The following is a 23,267-nucleotide window of genomic DNA, read 5'->3' as shown; positions in this document are numbered from 1 at the left end:
ACTTAGCAAGTCAAGTTATATTGAAACTGCTATCATATCAAAGCAAGGGGAAGTTAAATGACTTATGATGACTGAAGCCTGAGTAGTATCACTGTATGTCATGTGGGATGAATTCTATTATTTTTTATTTTGTTTCGTCTTTGTTTTGTTTTGTTTGTCAAGACTGTAATAGCCCTGGCTGTCCTGGAACTTACTTTTGTAAACCAGGCTGGCCTCGAACTCAGAAATACACCTGCCTCTGCCTCCCAAGTGCTGGGATTAAAGGCATGCACCACCACCACCACCACCCGGCTTCTATTACTTTTTATATTAAAAATAAAGCATATACTATATTAGATTTGTTTCACTTAAAAATGATTAAGCTAAAAAAATAAAAACTGTTGCCTCATATAACCAAGAATCCTGAATTAGTTGCCTACTTGTTAGATGGTGCCATGAGTTTAGTAGCTAACAGGCCTATGCCTGGCTTAGTAAAGGAAAGGAGAGGCTGTGATCAGCACGTAGGATTCTCTCAACATAGACAGAGATGAACAGTAGGGGAGCTGACTAGCTGGAATCAAGTAGGAGACAAAGTCATGAGGCATTTGCTACCTGTTCCCAAGTTCATTAATACATGGGACTTTTAGAGGCTAAGGCTCTTCAAAGCTCTAGTTAAGCCTCTCTCATTCAGAATTATTTGCTTAAAGACAAAACATGTGTGTGGTCTCACTGAGCCTAGAACCTACTTTAGAGTTCTGTTAGTATAAATACTGTCTCTTTCCTCTACCAGGACCTGGAAGCTCAAATCTAGGATCTCAAATGAAGCTTTGAATAGTACAGGCATGTGCAGAAGAATTTAGAGTATGCGGTGATATGTGAGGATGATGTATACGGGCACTGTGGCTCAGGCCTGACAGCTGTCTCTTCCTGCCTTGGATATCATATACCAAGTCATTTTAAGCTTCAGTTTCCTCATAAGTAAAATGTATCTGAAATTCATTATGCCTAATTTAGAGTTAAAGGGAAAATTAAATGAAACAGCATGTGTGAAATAACATTAAGTAAACATACCTTTTTCTTACCACAACAAGAAACATTCCTATTTTACTTTGAATTTTTAAACATTGCATTCTAATGACCAGAAGGTAGGAAAGATGGAGGAGACATAATAATCAGACTAGGAGAATAGACTAATAGACAGAAAACATCTTGTTCTGTGGAATGGATTGCATAATCACATTCCTTTCATACTGTGTCAGTTGCTTCCTAGTCAGGGTGGGAAGCTCAATAAATCTCTTCTTTGGGACCTACTGAGGCAGGAGGGAGGAGACAAAAGCATTACTGGAGGAAAGAGGAATGATAAATGCTGAAAATGCTGTGAAAGAAGGTCTCTGCTCCCTGAGCCTGGTCTTTCTGGCCACCTGTCATTGAAATAAAGTCTATGGCTTTCTAAAAGACACAGGAGAGCAGCCAGCTGCTCTCCTACTCCTCTGGAAGCATCAGCACACAGTGAGTCATGCTTCTTATCATTAAGGATGCAGTCAGAAAGGGATGTGTAGTTAGTAGAGGCTAGATAAAACCTCCCAGATCTTTTGGCTCAGTGGCCTGACTGACTGGTCTAGATCTTCCAGTAACAGAACAGAATTTTCTAGACAAGAAGTCTAGTCTACCTTACTTCTGAACAGAGCCTGAAGAACAGCACTTATCTGGTTTTAGTTTTAAGTAAACAAAAATAAATCAACCACCACTTCCAAGGTACTTGCTGTTTCCCAGAGCCTTGCAAGTTAGGGGATGGCAATACATTTCTTACACTGATCTAGGACATATGTTTCTTGCAGCATACAGAAGAGTGGCACTTTCCTGAGATTAAAAAGCCTGTTTCCCCTTATCTTGGTTCAAGATCCCTCTACTTCAGCACCACTAACTGGCATTCTCATTCCACTTCACACAACTGTACAGTAGAGCTGTGCTGGAGCACAACCAGTAATCCATTCCCTTTTTGTTGCCAAATAATATTTTATTAAGTGAATATACTGAAATATATCTGTTCCTGGGCTGTGATGAACAGTACTGCTAAGATACTCATGTTTTATGGAAATGTGTCTTCTGTTTTGGGGAGTATATACCTGTGAGTGGAAATTCTGTGTCATACAGTAACTCCATCCAGCTTCTGTGATTTCCAAACTGTTTTCTAATGCATCTGCACCATTTTACAACCTGACAGCAATGTATGAAGAGTCCAATTGTTCTACACCTTCCACTACACTCATCCCTATCCATGTTCTGATTACAGCAACAAGTGGGTGTGAAATGGCACTGCAGTGTGATTAGCATTTCCCAAATGACGAATGGTGATGAGCATCTTTCCCAGGCCGTATAGGCCATTTGTTCTCTGGAGGAGTATCTACTCAAATAATTTGCCTGTTTATAAGTTAGAATACAAAGTAATAGTTTCAGTATAGCATTTTTATGCATGCATATAATTATACACTGTTTTTCTTCACCCCCTCCCCCGCAGCATTCCCACATCCCTTCTTGCTGGCTTCCTTACCCCTTACGGATAGTCACACCTTCTGTTTTTGTGTTGCAAGTATTACATTATTGCCACATTTCCCTTATTTCCTCCCTTCAGCTTTCCCTCATATGACACCCTCCACACACACAAAATATATTCATTTGCTGACATCCTGTCTATTTTAAAATTGGGTTATCTTTTCTATCCCTGAGCTCTAAGTATTCTTTTATATTTTAGAAAGTAATTTCAAACAATGAATCAAATCTCTTCACTCTACCTGTGGCCAGGTTGCATGAATGCAACTCAGAATATTTTTAGGCAATAATTTGAAAACAATGATATCTGTATGTGGTTCCCCAATTAATTTAGAACAAAGAACAAAACTGCCACTCAGGCTTATAAGTGATCTGCCTGCCTCTACAGCACCTATTCACACCACCTTCCCCCTCAGCTACATACTCTAGTAAGAACATCTTCATTTTGCTCATGTATGTTATTAACAGCACAGTGTCAGTGGTTTTCTCTGTATACTTGTAATCTTTTTCCATACATGGCTCCTTCTTATTCCCCAAGGCTGCAACTGAAAACTTTACAAACTTTCCTGAAAAAGAAAATTCTCCACAAATAAATCTGGGGGGATGATAGACCTATAGCATTTTTTCAATGATAGCAATGGTACCATGGATGTGTATTTATGTTAGGATTTTTTTCAAAATATACATTTAAAACATGACCTTCTTTGTGTTGATTGAAACCGGGATCTCGCTCATGCTATGGCACATATACCACCGAACTTGTGATAGCTCTATCCACTGAAGTGACCTTATTTCATGAAAGCAGGAAGACTGTCCATTTGTGTCACTGCTGAATCCTCAGCTTGGTTTACAGTTGGCATCCAATAAGTAGATAATTAATCAATGTTTTGTATAAATGTTTAGAAAAGAAATGCTGAAACAATAGGGTAATTTTCCATTCTTTCAGATTTACTAATATGCTTTAGACTTAAGATAATGGAGCTATTATTTTTGCTCCCAAGAGTATCTATCTTAAAATCTCTCTTGGATATGATTAACCAGCCTGGCTCCATCTTAGGCTTGAAAGCCATCTCATAGTAAAGACAAACTAGGTTCATTCCTGTTAATGATTTAATCTGTTTTTCAAGGATTGAGCTGTTCCAGGAAATGGCAACTCAACTGTACCTTTGTTTCAGGAGCTTGTGATGATCACCTTGTTATGTTCATGTTCTGCTTCTGCAACCCCTTCCTATTTGCCTGACATCCCCTGCACACACCCAACTTCTCTGCTATAAAAAGTCTTATCTCACCTATGTCCAATTCTCATCTCTTGAACCCTACCTTTAAAGGGAGACAGCCTGTGTACGTAAAAAAAAAAAAAAAAAAAAAAAAAGCTTGCTTTTATTAATTTGGCCATGATTTGGGTCAGTCATCTTTCTCCTTACATCTGTAAAATTAACAGATGATCTCTACTATCATTATTACAAGCATTGTTGTGTATGTGGCGCTACTGTAATATGGTATACATATTCCTGCATTTGTATGGTTAATTTTATAGCAATGGTATTATAACAATGCTGATGTAGTCTAGTATAACATGTATAATATAAGTAATGATAATAAGTACAGCATATAATAGCTATAATAATAGCCACAGAAATACTTCGTTCCTTCTTAGAATGGGGAACAAAATACCCATGGAAAGAGTTACAGAGACAAGTTTGGAGCTGAGACTGAAGGAAGGACCATCCAGAGACTGCCCCACCCGGGGATCCATCCCATAAACAACCACCAAAACCAGACACTAGTGTATATGCCAACAAGATTTTGCTGACAGGACCCCAATATAGCTGTCTTCTGTGAGACTATGCCAGTGCCTGGCAAATACAGAAGTGGATGCTCACAGTCATCTATTGGATGGAACACACGGTCCCCAATGAAGGAGCTAGAGAAAGTACCTAAGGAGTGGAAGGGGTCTGCAACCCTACAGGACAAACAACAATATGAACTAACCAGTATCCCCCAGACCTCGTGTCTCTAGCTGCCTATGTAGCAGAGGATGGCCTAGTCACCCATCAATGGGAGGAGAGGCCCTAGGTCTTGTGAAGATTATATGTCCCAGTTTAGGGAAATGCCAGGGCCAGGAATTGGGGAGTGGGTGGGTTGGGGAGCAGGGGGAGGGGGAGGGTATGGGGAATTTTCGAAGAGGAAATTAGGAAAGGGGGTAGCATTTGAAATGTAAATGAAGAAAATATCTAATAAAAAAAGAAAGTGAAAAACAAAAACAAAAACAAAAAAGAAAAAAAATGGCCACAGAAATAAAACAGAAATTGTCTTGGAGCTTGCTATTTTGCAGATGTGGGCATTTTGTCCATGTGATTTCATTTATTTCTCTCAGGAATTTTTTGAAGTAGGTGTTCTTTTATAAACGGGCATTTGAGGTTTAGAGGTGAATTAGCTGCTAGTGACAGGCAGAGGTATGGCCTATCCTCTTATTCCAAAGGTTCTACTTCGTCAACAGTGTTTCCTAGCTCACTACACAATTCTCAACCCTTGGAGGCTGAGAATGACACTTCTAAACTTTTAAATGTGTTAGGAGCAAAAGCAGGAATTGCCTGAGAATAGGTTGGGCTATTTAGAAGAGAGAATTTTTTACTTTTCCCCAAATTTCATATCTGGCTTAATTTGACCTTACTCTTGATCTGTTAGTGATTATTCTCTGGAAGCCCTTGGTTGGTTTGTACCTAAGGAGTCAGCCCTCATTCTTCTCCTGCCTACAGTGAAGCATGCTAGCACAGACACACTGACCACACTAAACCTGGACGACTCCTCCTATTAGCTAAGGTCTGGCTTCAGGCAACTACAGGTGGCTCTTTACCTTTGGTGCCAGGTGGCTGCAGGTTATCTCCAGTCAAAGAACACCAGCCCACAGGAAAGATGTCCCGGGAGTCAAAGCGGCACCAGTAGTCAAATGCGCCTCGCCACCCATCAAAGGTGACTAGCACCTCTGAGCCTCGAACTTCTCCAATAGTGGCTGGGCAAATGAAATGAGGGTTCTTTCTGTCTACAGCTTCTAATTTCATTCCCATTTTGAAGAAGTTGTGGGAAGGTGATGGTGGCTCCTAAATGAAAAACAGAAATATTCAGACCTTTTTCTAATGTGTGAGGTAGCTACACAGATCAAACTGCAAATAAATTCACTGTCCACTCTGTTCTTTTCTCCTCATAAGAACCTGGTTGGAAGTGCCTCTCTACTATGTCATTCTTTTGTTTGTTTGTTTGGGGTTTTTTTGTTTTTGTTTTTGTTTTTTTGAGACAGGGTTTCTCTGTATATCCCTGGCTGTCCTGGAACTCACTCTGCAGACCAGGCTGGCCTCGAACTCAGTAATTCACCTGCCTCTGCTTCCCAAGTGCTGGGATTAAAGGCATGCACCACCATGCCTGGCTACTTTGCCATTCTTTAGCTTTATTTTGAGTTGTTCTTTCTCCTTCATCCTTCAAATGAATTAATTGACTTTTGCAGTTAAGATAAAAAAAAAAAAAAAACAACAACAACCTTACTTGGATCTTGACTGGAACTGCAGTGCATTTATAGATTGATTTGGGAAGAAATAGCGTTTATTACTGATAACTTTAAACCTTATCTATGCACCTGATTCCCTTCTTCCATTTAAAACTTCTTTAATACAGACTTCTCTTTTATACAAAATTTAAATATCTTCTATAAATATATCATGCTTTAATTTTTGTTACATTTATTTATTTTGTGTGTGGGTATATGTGGAGGTGTACTACTATAGTATACATGTTAAAGCACAAATTATGGGAGTTGGTTTCTTCTAACACCTGAGTCCCAGGGATAAAAGTTGGGTTGTCAGGGTTGGCAGCAAGCATCTTTACCCACTGAGCCCCTCATGTTGTTTACAAACATTTGTTCTAGGTATATTAATGTCCCATTGTTACCATGAATGGTATTTAAATTTTTTTATTATTAAACAATTAGTTAAAGTAGAAATGAATAATGTCTTAAAAGTTGATCAATGCTCTTGGTATATGAATTTTTGCCTGCTTTAGTTATCAACCACTGAGCAATATACAAGAAAGTATTTCCTACTGATTGCAGATTTTCCAGTTTTGTTGTGTTTTGTAGGCTGAGGCTCTCTGAGCAAACCATCTTGATCCGAGCAGCTGCAGCTGCTTACAATAGAACACCACTAGCAGCCTGGTGATGTTCCCTCAGAAAAGGCAAGGAAGAGTCACTGAATCCTCTCCTGAGATTAGCTCCCTTTTGTACCTCAGTCATTTTTATGCAATTCTGCCATAACTGCATTTAGTTTTAGGGTCTAGCAAGGTACTAGAGAACACAGGATGGGGAAGGTTAACTGGAGAGAGGAGCTCCACCCATCTATGTAGATACGTGGAAGACATCACCCATGCTGGATGAAGAAAGCTTTCCAATGCAGCTGCTGTGAGGTCACACATGTTTTGTAAGCAACCCCATGTTCTACAGCATGCTCAACTGACTCACTGGATTCCTAGGCTGGACTTGGCTTTGTCACTGGGTCTTTTTTTTTTTTAAGATCTATTTATTTATTATATGCAAGTACACTGTAGCTGTCTTCAGACACTCCAGAAGAGGGCATCAGATTTCATTACGGATGGTTGTGAGCCACCATGTGGTTGCTGGGATTTGAACTTGGGACCTTCAGAAGAACAATCGGCGCTCTTAACCACTGAGCCATCTCATCCCCCTGTCACTGGGTCTTATAAGGAGAGGTCTTATAAGAAAATATTGCTATATTTTCCTAGGAAAGGAATTGCCACATCACCATTGATTATCATTTTCTTTTTCATGGACTCTAAGGCTATTTTTAAAGGGCATATGTACTACGATGATTGCTTTGTTTTCTTGGTGAACTCTTACTTTTAACTCAGCACCTAGTGACTTCTTTAATGCTTTTTAGTATCAACATCTCTGTTCTATTCTATATAAATTTTATCTTGATAAAGGTTTGCCTGGTACTATCTCTTATGTTTTTACACTGCCAATATATATTTTTTTGATATAGAGCTTTACTATGCAGCCATGGCCAGCCTAGAGCTTGCTATATAGACTAGGCTGTCCTTGTAATAGAGATCCGCCTGCCTCTGTCTCTGCCTCCCGAGTGCCAGGATTAAAGGTGTATGCTATCATGTTCAATGGCTACTATCAATATTTTTATGTTACTATGCCTTAATATGTCTATTACAAATAGTATGTTGTAATTAAAAAGTTTCTCGGCTGAGCGTGGTGGCGCACGCCTTTAATCCCAGCACTCGAGAGGCAGAGGCAGGAGGATTTCTGAGTTCGAGGCCAGCCTGGTCTACAAAGTGAGTGCCAGGACAGCCAGGGCTACACAGAGAAACCCTGTCTCGAAAAANTCTGAGTTCGAGGCCAGCCTGGTCTACAAAGTGAGTGCCAGGACAGCCAGGGCTACACAGAGAAACCCTGTCTCGAAAAAAAAAAAACAAACAAAAAAAAAAAACAAAAGCAAAACAAAACAAAACAAAAGTTTCTCATGATGATTGTAACAATATTTATTTACTTGTGTTTTGAGAAGTCTTGATATGTTTCCCAAGTTTGACCCAAATTCTTGGGCTCAAGGGATTCTCCCATCTCAGCTTTCTGAAAACTTGAACTACAAGCAGGTTACACTAAGCCCATCTGAATTTATTACAGAGATCTTACTGCCTATGTTTCTTTTTTTTTTTTTTTTTTTTTTTTTTGTTTTTTGAATTAGAATTTTTTTCGTGTATTTTTATAATATGCAAATAATACATATTCATTGTAGACCAGGTTGGCCTCGAACTCAGAAATCCGCCTGCCTCTGCCTCCCGAGTGCTGGGATTAAAGGCGTGCGCCACCACGCCCGGCTGCCTATGTTTCTACTTAATTTTATTTATGTTTTTTTTTTTAATTTTTTTCAACAAACTACATTTCCCTCACTTTCTCTTCACTGACTGAGAAGTTAAACACTCTATGTATAGTTGTTTGGTGGATTCCTTTAAGATCTTAACTGTACGGCTAATTCAAAAAATCTAAAACATCTCTTAAAAATTTTCCCCCTTTTCTCCTTTACCAACTCAGAAGTTATTCTATTTATAATCTTTTGTAGATTCCTTAAGAATTTAACTGTATAGATGACATACAAAATCTACCTCATCTTTATATATAGTCCTAGACAATGGAAGAGCTTTAGACTGTTTTAACTACTTCTGGGTTATAAAGGGATAAGTAAGTAATTTCTATGTTGCTTTTACTCCCAGTTAACCACTTTGTTATTATACTTAGAACATACAATAGTCTACATGAAAACAAACCCATTTCTTCACCAACTCTTCTTGTGTCTCATCCTTACCTTGTGGTTCAATTGCTTTCTTTCTGAAACATACCCAACATGGCTATGCTACACTCTACCTGCACTCGTTTGTTTGATAGTCTGATTTTCACTTCCATTCTGAAATGACAGTGTAGTTGGAGATCAGCTTCAAGGTAGATGACTTAGTATTTGGAAACACTTTGGCTTGAACTGCTGCTGTGGAGAAATATGCTGTGGTCAATGTAACCACTCTGAAGGCATCCTGCTGATTACATGCTCAGATCTTCTGTATTGGCCTTCACTTTCTAGTTATAACAATGCCTCATTCTTACAGTATTTGTATCTATTACACATGCTGGAAAACTTATGATCTCTTCAAATATTACTTCCCTTTTACTCAACTCATCTTTCTGAGTTTCAGGATTTCCACATATGCTGCCTCCTTATATTCTTCTCATTTTTTTCTCCTTAGTGTGTATTTCTCCATGTTATAGTCTGAGGGGGTAACTTCATACATACATACATACACATATATATGTATGTATATGTGTATATATATATATATATGTATATATATACACACACACACACATACATACACACACACACATATATATACATACATATATATTATGGTGGATGTCTTTTTAATCTTTAATTTTAAAGGTTTGAAATTTCTGTTTTATTTTCAGATGTTTGCTTTTGTCCTTTTAAAAATGTGGCATTTAAAATAGGATATTTTGAGCTAGTGAGATGGCTCGGTGGTTATAGACACTTGCTGACAAGTCTTATCTGTAACCTGAGTTTCATCCCCGGGACCCAAAAAATGGAAGGAGAGAGAACATGCTCCTACAAGTTGTCCCTGACCTCCATATAAGTATGAATGGCATGTACCTCTCCCCACAAAATAAAATATGTAAAGATAAATTTAAAACCAAAAGTTTCTTTCTTCTTTCTTCTTCTAGTTCTTCAGGCAAAATACTTACCTTATACATACCCTTTAGCTGATATTTGTACTGTCTGAAACTACTTTGAGTGTGTAGTGTTTGTTACATTTGTACCATGTAAGAGATGTGTTTTGAAAGTTTCTGAGATTTCTGTAAGGCAGGACCCAGTGGTCATTCTGAGCAGTCTTCACTGAATTACTGTGACATCAAACCATCTAGAGAGTTTGGGGTTTGCTTCTGCCAGGCACCAAGCAATACCTTCATATAACTTTGAAGTCCCTGGACAACCCAACCCCAGGGGAGAAGAGTAATCAAAGGTGGCTGCATCCCACCCCTTCCCAGAGTCTCTTCCTTAGAAATGTCATTATCTTTTTCACATAAGAGATAAAAATTTAACAGATCCGGCCAGGCTCTAAGATCTACTTTATTCTGGCATGGGTTCAAGACTAATCTTGTGCTTTACCATGGGTATATAAAAGCAAGATTCTATAAAGTAAGATTGGCAGAGCACCCAAGACAGTCATGAATTTATCACATGTTTTTAACACTGTTGCTTTTCTTACTTTCTAGTGAGCACCACACAGCACGAGGAGCTTTCCCTACATAACTACCTCACAGTCTAAGGTATTTATCACTGAAAGAGGCTTCAAGTGGCCTAATATATTATATTTGGAAACCAGAGTTTCCCCATGATTTAGCTTTAACTAGCAACACAGGTAAGCCTAGCTCAGTCATCTCTACAGGGACTCTCAGCCCACTAGAGAAGTCAACTATCAACAGGCTAATGTTTTCTCCTTTTGAGGTACAGAAAGAATAAACACAGGTTACTACTCCTGCTCTGCCCCTCGCTAGCTGTGTGACCCTTACTCAGAAGCAAGCTTCCTAGGGGCTGGAGAGCCGGCTTAGCAGGTAAGAATGCAGGTTGCTCTTTCAGAGGACCCAGGTTTGGCTTCCAGCACCTACATGGTGGTTCATAAACATTTGTAACTCTAGTTCCAGGGAATCTGACATCCTTTTCTGGCCTTTGGGGGCACTAGGCATGTATGTGGTACACATACATGTATGTGGCCAAATCCCCCCCAAACAAAAAAACAAATAAAGGCAATTAAAAATTTTTAAGTATGCTTCTTTAGTTGTTGAGTTTAATAATTCTTAGTATATATAAGCTAGAGATGCGTATTAAGTGTGATAATATATATAAGGTTACAAACATGTTATAGATAATTAACAGTTTCCTTCATGCCTCCCTACTTAGAACACAGACTACAGAACTCTGTAAGAATTGCTTTAGGATTGTATTATATTTGAGTTTTAATAAACACATCTTAATTTCTTAACAATCCTGTAAGAGTTTACTCTGCAAATAAAGTAAAAAAAAAAATCTCGGCTGGGTGGTGGTGGTCCATGCTTTCTAATCCCAGCACTCAGAAGGCAGAAGCATGTGGATCTCTAGGAGTTCTCAAAAAACCAAACCAAACCAACAACAAAAAGATATTACATTTGTTTGTTATTGGCAGCTAGAACCCACAAACCAGGAATACTGTCTCATTATTGCATTTTAATATAATTCACTGAAGATAACACCCACTTCACAGGTGTTTTAAAAAATCTTCTACTGAACTAGTTTTTGAGAAGCATTCTCATGCCACAGAAATAAAGGAGACAACAGAGACTCAGAAATTGATGGAAGGCAAATACTTGATCTTATGAAGCTTACAGCTGGTGATAGCTGAGGGACAGTATACCTTATGGAAAATCTTGATGGGAGCCATCTCTGCTCCATTTAGTGTCTTCAAAAGGAACATGGGCCAAGAGGAGGCATTCAGCCGAAATCCTGCAGTAAATATAATGGAGAACAGGTTAAGAAATGTTCTCAAACACAAGGTGGTATCTAGCTATTCCTGCTGGTCCTATGCTGTGACAGTCACAGAATCAGAGGCCCTAGAGAAGGGTTTAAAAGCTGCACAGAAGAAGTGGCTCAGACAGATGAACGAAAGGAGGCCCTTTGGAGGGAATGCAAATTTATCCAAGATAATGCAGCAAATAAGTAGTACAACATTTTAAAGAAAGGTCACTGAGAATCTTCCATCTCATTTGAAACATGAGGAGCTAAAAAATCCTTTCAGACATATAGGGGTATCAGCACAACAGCCAATGTATACTGAATGTAGCATTCACTTCACATACCACACAACATATAAAATAATACCATAAGACACACACAATGATTTATCCCCAGTTTATAGAAGATGAGATGGAGATAAGAGTGGTAGGTTGTCCAAGGTCACATTAGTGTAGTGGGGACAGATTTCAATACATGATGGTTTGCCCTATCTTTAAAAAAATTATTTATGATCCCAGTATTAATCCCAATGCAGTCATCTGTCCCCATTCCCACCACCCTCATCCACTCTTCCTCCATTTCCCTTCAGAAAAGGGAAGGCCTCCCAGGCATATCACCCAAATATGGCATGTCAAGTTGCAATAGGATTAGGTATTTCCCCCTCATATTAATGCTGGATGAGGCAACCCATCCTCATTAGGATAAAACAGGGTTCCAAAAGCAGGCAAAAGAGTCAGAGACAGTCCCTTCTATTACTATTAGGAGTCCTACAACACCAAGCTACACCTATGCAGAGGGCCTACATCAGATTGGGCAGTTCAGTCTCTCTGAGTTCATGTTAGTAGATTTTGTGGGTTTTCTTGACTCCCCTGTCTTCTATAATCCTTTCTCCACCATTCTACAGACTTCATCAAGCTCTGCCTAATGTTTGTTAGACTTATAGTTGTTTACTTCATTACCTCCTAGCAAACATCTTTCAGGGTAGAAGGGCCAGATACACATGTTGAAAAGGCAGTATCTTATTCCATGGCTTTCCAGGTGATGTGGATCTCTCCCCATCCAAATTCAAGAGAATAGGAAATTTGTTTCAATACTCTTGAAGTCATAGATCTGAGTTTTACATTGAAAAGGAACTTGGGTGTCAGAAGTTAATGGTTGATTCACAGTGTTAATTCCATTTAATTATCACACAAGCCATTAGTACTAAAGCTTACTAATGATGTTTCAGGTGAAACGACTTGAGGTTAAAATTAAGGTAAAGTAAATTATCCTTGGCCACACAATATTAAGTCAGTCCTGACACAGCCTGCTTTGTGCTCACTTGGCTAGGATCATTTCAAAATCTTCAAGAAGCCATTCCAAGAGTTTCCAGGTGTTCCTGAGGTTGTGGGAGTCATTGGAGAAGTAGAGTCCAGCTGTTTAGTGAACTATCATGTCACGGATTTAAATGTAGATCGACAGAGCTGTACTCTTAATTAGAATTTGAACCCTCTGGTGGCAAGCCATAGAACATTACTATAGATAACAGGTGGATCCACTCCCACTCTACCATTACCAATGTCTTGTGTAACTAGCTTTGGTTATGGCTATCAATAAGACTCCATGGCACCTAGTCTCGGCTCTCCTCTCTGAAGAGCTTGGCATGTGAATGTGCATACAGAGGTGTCATTAACTCATTAGTCCTATGGACTTTCCTCTGCTTTCCCTATTTCTGTATTTGCCAGACAAGATGCTGACCCAAAGCACTACTTTCCAAGCATGCTTTGGGGTTATCAAAGTTTCAGCCCAAGAGTGCAAGAAAGAAGAAACAGAACTAGAGAAGTACTCAGGAGGAGACTATATGGGAAGAATTGCACCTACAACTCAGATTTCACTGGCAATAGGAGTTGTGACTGATCTTGATGTAGGCCAAAGGTGCAGATGTGGTCCAACAAACATTTCTTGCATTATCAATGCCAAGAGCCTTGCTGCAGACTAGGTCAGTGAAAACTTTAAAAATTACCTTTATAAAATAAGCATTTAAGGCACCATGATAAAAGCTGCTTCTCTCTAATATTTTGACTGGTTTTCTTCAATAAAAATTTACAAATTTCTATAAAGTTCAATAAACAATCGATATATCTTTGGAAAAAAAATCTCTCCACTGATCCTGAAAGCTATATAGCAAAGAAAACAATTGAACAATATAGACCACACACAGAGTTCCTTTCACATAGCATAGCACATACCTATCAGATGGTAGCCAACGTTGCTGAGCAGTTTATTCTATCATGTTTAGTTCTGCTCTAAACCAGTGTCTCACAAATTTGGACAGTGGAACCTTCAGGGGCAATTTACAGGTTCTATCTGTTTTACTACCCAAATTCTGACTTTACCAATCTAAAACCTAGATAAAGAAATTACTTAAAGCTCCCTAGTGATTTTAGCAGATATCCAAGTTTTAGACCTACTGCTCCAGAAGCACTGTTTAAACACAATATTGAGAAGAACGGATCAATAATAGTTCTGAGGGAAAGTTGCCATCTTTGAACCATGTAGTCTACGAAGAAAGGATACCAGAAAATGTGATTCATTTACACAATGGAATATTACTCAGCTATTAAAACAAGATCATGAAGTTTGCAGGCAAATGGATGGACATCAGTATGTATGTACTCACTGATAAGTGGGTATTAGCCAAAAAGTACAGAATACGTAGGATTCAACCTACAGACCAAAAGAAGTGTAACAATCAGAAATGCCAAGTGAGGAGGCTTCAATCCCACTTAGAAAGGGGAAGGAAATAATCACGGGAGGTGGAGGGAGGGAGGGACCTGAGTGGGAGAGGGAAAGGGGAAGGGGAAAGGGGGACAGGAGAGAAGCCCAGAGGGTCAAGAGAAGGAATGGAAACAAGCAGCCTTGGGGAATGGGAGGCAGGGGGACCCTTTAGAAAGTATCAGAGACCCAGGAGGTGAGACACTCTCAGGACTCATTAGGAGTGACCTTAACCAAAATGTCCAGCACTGGGGAGAGGGAACTCAAAGAGTCTACCTCCTGTAGATAGACAGGGCCTCAAGTGTAGGGTCAGGGTTAACTAAGACACAGTCAAAGTTTCTGACTCAGAATTGTTCCTGTCTAAAAGAACTGCAGGGACAAAAATGGAGAAGAGACTGAAGGAAAGGCAGTCCAACTTAGTATCCATCTCATGGGGGGGGGACACCAAGGCCTGACACTACTATGCTATGATGTGCTTATAGACAGGAACCATGAGAGAGACCTACTAGCAGCTGACTATGACAGAAGCAGATACTTACACCCAACCATTGGACTCAAGGCACAGACCCCTATGATTGAATTGGGGGAAGGATTGAAGAAGATGAAAGGGAGAGTGACCCCATAGAAGACCAGCAGTCTTACCCATAACCCAGGGACTGAGCCACCAACCAGGCAGCATACATGGGCTGGTCTGAGGCCCCTGGCACAAATAATAGCAGAGGTTTCCTTGATCTGTCTCCAACAGAGGACTTAAGAGAAAGGACTGAAGGAGCTGAAGGGGTTTGCAACCCCATAAGAAGAACAAAAATATCAACCAACCAGAGCCCCCGCTCTCCCCCGCCTCCCAGCTCCCTAGGACTGAACAACATCCAAGGAGTACACATAGAAGGACCCATGGCTCCAGCTGCATATGTAGTAGAGGATGACCTTGTCGGACATCAATGAGAGGAGAGGCTCTTGGTCCTGTGAAGACTCAATGCCCCAGTGTAGGGGAATGCAAGGGCGGGGAGACAAGAGTGGGTGGGTGGGTTGGGGAACATCCTCATAGAAGCAGTTACAAAAATAAAAAGAATTTATTTATTAAAAGTGATAATGTGGCATAGCTATGTTTTAAAAATATTCTTGCCTATGAGACATACTGTTTCATGATAAGGTAACACTATATTGTACTTAGGACAGAAACAACCAAGTACAGGTAAAATAGAGTACACAATGATAATTGTAACAATAGAAGACTGACATAATTGTGTTGTTTTCTTTACTTTTGTACATACATGAAAGTTTCCCACATATTTTTTTTACATGGAAGAAAAATGTTAAAACTCTTTCAAATGATACATATCCCCTGAGCACAGTTAATATATAGCTCAGCATCCTGAAAGGAAAATGTCCCAGAGCCCATAACTTATCACTCCATCTTATGAAGACTCACCACAATTAATAGTTAACTGTCAATAACTGATGAGGTGGCTTGATTTTCTCAGGTACTGAGAAAACAAAAAGAATGACTATGATCTAAAGGAGAAGTGTAACTATTAGTTTAACTAAAAGAATAGATGGATCCTTAATGAGAAAATTCCAATGGCCAAGTAAGAACTGGGAGAGAAGAACTGGGGGAGAGGACCAGGTATCCTTTCCTCCAGGTGAATTTTCTCTCTCATCTTTTTTTGGATTTGATAAGAGCTTTATGCTCCCTCTGTCTGTCTGTCTGTCTGTCTGTCTCCTTCTCTCTCTGTCTGTCTCTCACCCCTATGTTTTTGAGGTAGGTTAGATGGAGCAATCCCCTTCTGTTCTCTCAGGATCCATGAGCACTGGCACAAATGGGAAGAGCATGGTCTCTTGTTAAGTTAACCAGGGTGTGTGTGGACTATAACCCTGCACTAAGGTAAAGATAAGTCACTTTATTTTAGGTGGCCTTTCAGGGGAACTACTCTATGAAAAAGAAAAAAAAAGAGTAGGGATGTGTTCCAGACTTTTCCATAATACGATGTATTCTTTTTGGAAGCTAGCCAATTGGCCAGGGAGAGCAAGGCTCTAGATACTCACCTAGAGGGGGCTGCAGCATCCCGCCATTCTTCTCACAGTTTCCAATTGGCTGGATTTCAGAGGAGTCAACCAGTCTCCAGAAGTCATTCTTGTTGTCACTGCCATCAAGACGCAGACGAAGTCGGGCACCTGTCAATCCAACTACCGTGGCAATACAGGTGGATGTGGTGTTCCTGGGATCCTGTGCTTCCAATTTCATGCTGATCTTGAACTCATTACTTGGAGGTGTATAGGACTGAGGAGAACAAGGCAAGGGAATAGGGCAGACTACGGATAAACTGCATGTCAATAGGAATGCTAAGGAGGTGGAACTTGAAAAAAACAAGCATTTGGATTCAAACTGGCTATACACTTGGGACAGGGACAACCAGCCTTGCTTAGTCCCTGACATTTAAGAAAGGTTTTACACAAATGAAGCATGAGAAAATACAATGAAGGAAAAAAGTTACTTCCCTGTGACGTATCAAGTGTCTACTCATTACCAGTATAAGAAATGGTAGGAGTGTCTGGTGATGTCTGCTGAGCATCCACCTTTTCTACTTCTACCACACAGACCATTAGAGGTTAATTTTTTTATTTTAATATTCAATCAATTAACATAATTGACATACAGTAAACTGTACTCTTTGGTAAGTCTTGACATGGCATTACATGTACCGTATTTACCTCTGAAAGTACCATTATGATCAAAATAATGAACACACCATTATTCTTCAAGTTCTCACATGCTTCATTATACTTTCCTTTGCTAGCCCCTCCCCTTCTAATCTTACATGGAATCATGGAGGAGTACTGTTTTTATTATTAATTTTTTTAGTTAGTATAACTATTCTCCATATTGCTAAAGATATCAATATAAGTAAAGTATACCTAACCTGAAATTTTGAGATTCAAATGAGAAACTTTGTCACTGACATGCTGGTACAAGAAAATTCTGTACTTGGCATTACATGATGTGTTGAAGTCAAAATACAGACTATTAAAATATTGTATAATAATTACCTTGAGACTAGAGGCATAAGACATGTAAGAAACAATAATAAATTGCATGCTTAGATGGGTTAAATCCATAGATACCCATAAGAGTGGTGGCGCACGCCTTTAATCTCAGCACTCTGGGATTTCTGAGTTCGAGGCCAGCCTGGTCTATAAAGTGAGTTCCAGGACAGCCAGGGCTACACAGAGAAACCCTGTCTCAAAAAACCACAAAAAAAAAATCTTGTTGGATTATTTTAAATAATTAACTAGAATGCTAACAATACTGAGGCAAATTTTCTAGTTAAATTATTTATTTCTAAGGTTGATTTCTCCTTTAGTAGTATTATGTTTTCTGCCGAGGGTAAGCCACTGTGTCTGTTTGCTAACATATATGAATCCCCTTTGCTCCATTATCTTTACCCCATCTGAAGTCTTTTAAATGGGAATATCTTAGCCTCACATACTCTTTTCTCTTTCCATTCTCTTTGGGAACTCCAATTATACATCCATGTGGTGAGCAGAAGCCGGGGCTTGCTGTTCTCTTTTCTTTTATATCTGGACTCTCTGTGGTTCACTTTGGATAATTTCTGTTCCTGTGTCTCAGAGCTTAATATTTTCTTCTAACATTAATACTAACCATAGTGTTTTTAATTTTACACATAGCTGAGAGTCTTGATATATTTCATTTTTCTACTTATATTTTGAACCTATCAATTAAAATATCAGTTTAAGGTGTTTACCTGCTGTTCTGTACGGTCCTGAGTCACTTGAACCAATTAATTTTATTACTGACTGCACTCTTCTGCCTCTTTGCATGCCTAATAATCTGTGACTGCATGTTAGGTACCATGGATTTTAACACAGAGTACCAGGTATTTTATTTTTCTATAGATTTCCTGTGATTTGTTTCTATATAAAGTTTACTAAGGGCAGTTTGAGCCCTTCAAGTTTTACTTTTATGATTTTTTTTTAATGAAAGAATGGAACATTGCTCAGAGTATGACTATTTCATATTATCAAAAGGCTTCCTGAGTATTATCCCAATGCCCAATTAATGAAAGGGTTTTCCAGGAACTCTGCTCAGTCTTGTGTGAGTGATTATCAGGCTGTCTTCTAACACTTTCAGATTGATTTCCCACTGGCTGTAAATAGGTTTCTCATCCCTCAACAGCAGTACTTTCCTGAATAATTAAAGACAATTATCTGTACACCTGTTGGGTTTTGTTATGTTAAACACTCATCTTCTCTGACACGCTTCCCTGTAAATTCTAGCTACTTTAATGTGTCTGGACTCCCTGTTCCATATGCTTGAATTAGGGAGTCTGGTGGCTCAACCCAAGATTCTCTGTCCTTGGAAGATGATCTGGATCAAGGCAGTGAGAAGTCAAATCACACAGGCTTAGCTCATTTGTTTCCCATTTCTCAGATCACTGTTCAGTTGCCTGATCTTTGGTGACTTGAAAGCTATCGCTTAGTATATTTTGACTGAAAAATATTTTAGGTAAAAATATGAACTTAGACTACATTATCTCAAATAACCAGATATATGTACTTTTTCTTAGAAAACAGATAAAACCTAAGACATTGATAAGGAGTAGTTGAGGACTAAAGGAAGAACATATAGAGAACCTGTGACATCTTGCAGCTTACCAACAGTGCACTGCTTCACTCACCAACTTTATCACACACTGATATCACAAACATCCACACATTGTCTGGAACACTTAATTGTATGTGGGAAGCTCTAAATTACTCCAAAAATGTCCCTCAGCAAACTTGGGTTCAGTGTTCTTAAAGAAAGGTAAGATTGTGGCAGAGTGTTGAATACTGGAAAACACTGCTCCATATTCAAGAACCACATAAAATCCACAGTTCTCATTTCTAGCTCTCTCTGAATTAAGAGCTATAGAAAAGAAAAAAAATAAAAAGACTGAGTATAATGAGTAGCAGAATAACCTTGGAGGAAAGAAGGTGTTCCTTGGAATGAAGTTGGGGAGATGCCTGGGGCTAAATAAAACTCAGTGCCCAACTTTTACTTGAGTCATTCTAATAAAATTTTATGTTGGGATCCTTAGGTAAGAAGTCAAAGGGCTCCTACTTCATGCTCTGATTACTCAAGCACCAGAGAGCACTATCTCCCACCTACTAACCATGTTGAAAATCAATTACCTGCTTGAAGCAATGGACAGGCGCTGGGACTGAACATGTTTCTTTTAGGTATTTGTCCCAGGTAAAATGACCTGTAAAGGAAATAGAAATCTCTATCACAGTCAACTTCCTTAAAAAATGCTTTTAGGATGCATTTTACACTAAACAACAACTAAGTCATTAGTGAACTTTAAATTTAAACTTTTTTTCCCTATTTGATCTTAATCAAAGGTGATCTTAGAGGGAAGAATCCAAGTGCCCCGGGTGAGTCTTTTTAAATTAATATTTTAAAATCAGTCTTAAGATGACTTTCACTGTTTTTCATGTTAGTACTTATACTGACAGAAAATTCTCAAGTAGGATATATTAGTATACCTTATATAGGGTAGTAAAGAAGTACCAAGAAGCCCATAGAAGGCTAGAACTTTCTACACACAGTGAACTAGAGATGCAGAAAAGGCAGAAGGTGGTGGGAGAATTGTTTGTTTTGAACAATCAAACTCCTAGAGAAGCCCTGAAATGCTGTCATTTAACATAATTTAGCACTCAATATGATTCACCCCCACATCACAGTTTAGGAAGTATAAAGCAAAGACTATCTAGAGACATGGCCAGAAGACTTCACAGGAGGGAAAGCAACATGAGTGAGATAAATACACTCCAGCCCTCACCTGTTAAATTGTTACTCCAGGCACCAAATGCTGTACAGTGGTATGGAATGAAGAATGCTATAATCTAGGCCAAAGTAGGACTTAGGAAGCAATCCTGGCGGCAATAGGAGGAGACTGGCTGTCTACAGAATCTTTTAGTCTCTTGATATTGCCTTAAGTATCTCAAAGGGTAAAGAACAGTGAACTAGAGAAGCAATCTAAGGTTGACAGAATCCTGGGCCCAGGACAACATAGAAAGGCATAGGCTATTATATACAACATCACTGAATGACAAAAAGATCACCAAGTTCTTTATTTAAAAGTTAAAGCAATTTACAGTTTCCCCCTAATACCCACCTAGAGGTGACCCCATGATGGAGCAGGGAAGGTCCCAGAGACTCTCACAAGCTAAAACACTGTAGCAAACCAGCATTTCTTGAATTTTCCTCTGTAGTGGAGCAGCACAGGGCCCCTTTGGGCCATGCAAAAAGCACTAGATGCTGGGAATAAAAATGAGTCACTGAATAATAATATCTAAATCACTACAAAGACGATGCCAAGTCTTCGCACTCTGTCAGCTTTATACCTGCTGTTTTGTCCCTTTCCCACCATCCTTAACTAAGCAAGTAAGTCTGGCCAGAAATCCTAATTAGCTCTGAAATATTTCACAAGCCAGTCAATGATTAAACAGTATGACTAGAAGACAGTCCATATAGTAAACGAGAGGGTAATTTCCCGGAGTGAAGACTTAAAGAGGTTACCAAAATTCAATTTTGATAGTACTATGTTATAGCTACTAGTTGAGAAGGTCTTAAGTTGAAGACTGAATAATGTTATCATTACTTGCTATTAGAAAAAGAACATTGCAAATTATTATTACATCTTTACAAGTGAAAGATTTAAGTCAACTTTTAAATCTTGAATTTCACTGGACTGAGACCCTTAAGCTCACTACCATCTAGAGCAGAAAGTCCAGTTCAACTTTTCTGTGCTGACAGAAATGAACTATGGACCCCATAAGATAACACTAGCTACATAATACTACATGTAACTTCTGAACATTTTAAATGTGACTAGTGTAAGGAACTAAATTTTTTTTCTTTTTGTTTTTTTCCTTTTTTTCTTTTTTATTAGGTATTTTCCTCATTTACATTTCCAATGCTATCCCAAAAGTCCCCCACCCCCCTTACCCACCCACTCCCACTTTTTGGCCCTGGCATTCCCCTGTACTGGGGCATATAAAGTTTGCAAGTCCAATGGGCCTCTCTTTCCAGTGATGGCCAACTAGGCCATCTTTTGATACATATGCAGCTAGAGACAAGAGCTCCGGGGTACTGGTTAGTTCATAATGTTGTTCCACCTATAGGGTTGCAGATCCCTTTAGCTCCTTGGGTACTTTCTCTAGCTCCTCCATTGGGGGCCCTGTGATCCATCCAATAGCTGACTATGAGCATCCACTTCTGTGTTTGCTAGGCCTGGGCATAGTCTCACAAGAGACAGCTATATCAGGGTCCTTTCAGCACAATCTTGCTAGTGTATGCAATGGTGTCAGCGTTTGGAGGCTGATTATGGGATGGATCCCTGGATATGGCAGTCTCTAGATGGTCCATCCTTTCATCACAGCTCCAAACTTTGTCTCTGTAACTCCTTCCATGAAGGAACTAAATTTTAACTTTTATTTAACTTCAAATAATTTTAAAATGTACATATGGCTCATACCCAATGTGTTAGGAAGCACAGGTTAAAATGTATGGCCAATTCTGGGTAACTGTTTTTATTAGCATGAGTTCTGATCAAAAGTACCCAAGAGACTCTGGTTTTAAGAATTATGATGGCATTAGTTTCAGTTGCCTATCACACAGATCAACCATGCTAATCAATTCCTGTGCTATAAGGTAAAAAGCCCAGAAACCTCAAGCAAATACCATTTAAGAAGTCTCTTGTTACTGAGTAAAGAGGAATTTTGTTAAAAACAGCTCACCCACCATGATGGCTCACTGCTTTGAACCATATTTTTTTTCTTCTATTTGATTGCCTGGGTTATCAACAGGTGTGGAGGTAGGGGGAGAAGGAGAGGGAGGAAATGAGAGAAACCTAACCAGATTATTTAAACACATTCTTTCATGTTTATCATAAAGTCAGCTATTACATGACTTCTGAATCTGCAAGCATTAAAATAATCACAAAAGAAATGACAGTAAACAAGGTATATATCAAGAGTTAGTTTTTTAAAAAAAACTATTATGTTATGGAAGCTACCTAGTCCATGTCACAGTTCTTACACTAAGCCACTGCGGTGTGACAGAGCAGCAGACAGTTGGAAATAACAGTGAAAGCTTGCATCTAGGAAGCCTTGCTAAAAGCAGCTGAGTATGGGCCTCCAATAGTAGTTTCACAACACAGGGTCTAACTTGTTGATTCCAAAACCGTGCTCCTAAGTGCTCTCATTTCTTCAAAGTTTTCACTCAGTAGTTTCAAGGACTCTGGTACTTGAAGCTGTGTTTATGGGCTACTGGCATTTTTACATATATTGGAAGTCAAAAAATGTTGCTTTTATAGCAAATATCTTGGGCAAACTTAACCTTCCATGCCTCAGTTTACTCAGCTGAAAGATGGAGAAAGTTGTATATACAATGCATACAATTGCATATAACTTCTTCATTTGATAAAAACATAATATCCTTTCAAGTATAAAGAACTGTGTTAGATGTTATGACACTTTCAGTTACTAGATAAGCAGAATATTAAACTTACTTGCACATGTAATATTGTAATTAAGTTTAACAAGGTGGAACAGATCACTATGAGAATGTAGTATAGGAAAATTTTAATATTTCATTTTTGTTACTTTAATTATGCGTGTTATGTCAGTGTTTGAGTATGCACACATGTGTATGGGTGTCCACAGAGTCCAAAAAAAGGGCCTCCAATCTCCTTAGAGTTAGAGTTACAGATGAGCCACCTGACCTGGGTGCTGGGAACCAAACTGAGGTCCTCTTCAGGAGCAGCAAGTACTCTAAATTGTTAAGCCACC

General features: G+C 39.0%; 1 protein-coding gene across 5 annotated transcripts in view; it reads right to left on the bottom strand.

Moving 5' to 3' along the window:
* The window catches only part of LOC110293047 (Scm polycomb group protein homolog 1), a 118,206-nt gene that overhangs the window by 43,815 nt on the left and 51,124 nt on the right, over positions 1 to 23,267 (bottom strand). For 3 of the 5 annotated variants that reach the window (XM_029475974.1, XM_029475975.1, XM_021160806.2), the window contains exons 5-8: positions 19,605 to 19,675; positions 16,458 to 16,692; positions 11,560 to 11,648; positions 5,387 to 5,630 (exon numbers count right to left, since the gene is read on the bottom strand). In XM_029475974.1, coding sequence (XP_029331834.1) covers positions 5,387 to 5,630; positions 11,560 to 11,648; positions 16,458 to 16,692; positions 19,605 to 19,675 — 639 coding nt within the window. Of the gene's footprint in view, positions 1 to 5,386; positions 5,631 to 11,559; positions 11,649 to 16,457; positions 16,693 to 19,604; positions 19,676 to 20,590; positions 20,734 to 23,267 lie in introns of all 5 variants that reach the window. The other 2 variants (XM_029475976.1, XM_021160808.2) reach the window with 1 other exon arrangement.

The sequence above is a fragment of the Mus caroli genome, chromosome 4 (assembly GCF_900094665.2).
Source record: "Mus caroli chromosome 4, CAROLI_EIJ_v1.1, whole genome shotgun sequence".
Taxonomy (NCBI): Eukaryota; Metazoa; Chordata; class Mammalia; order Rodentia; family Muridae; genus Mus; species Mus caroli.
Note: the sequence above shows the minus strand (reverse complement) of the source record. Positions and strands in the feature narration are given on the sequence as shown.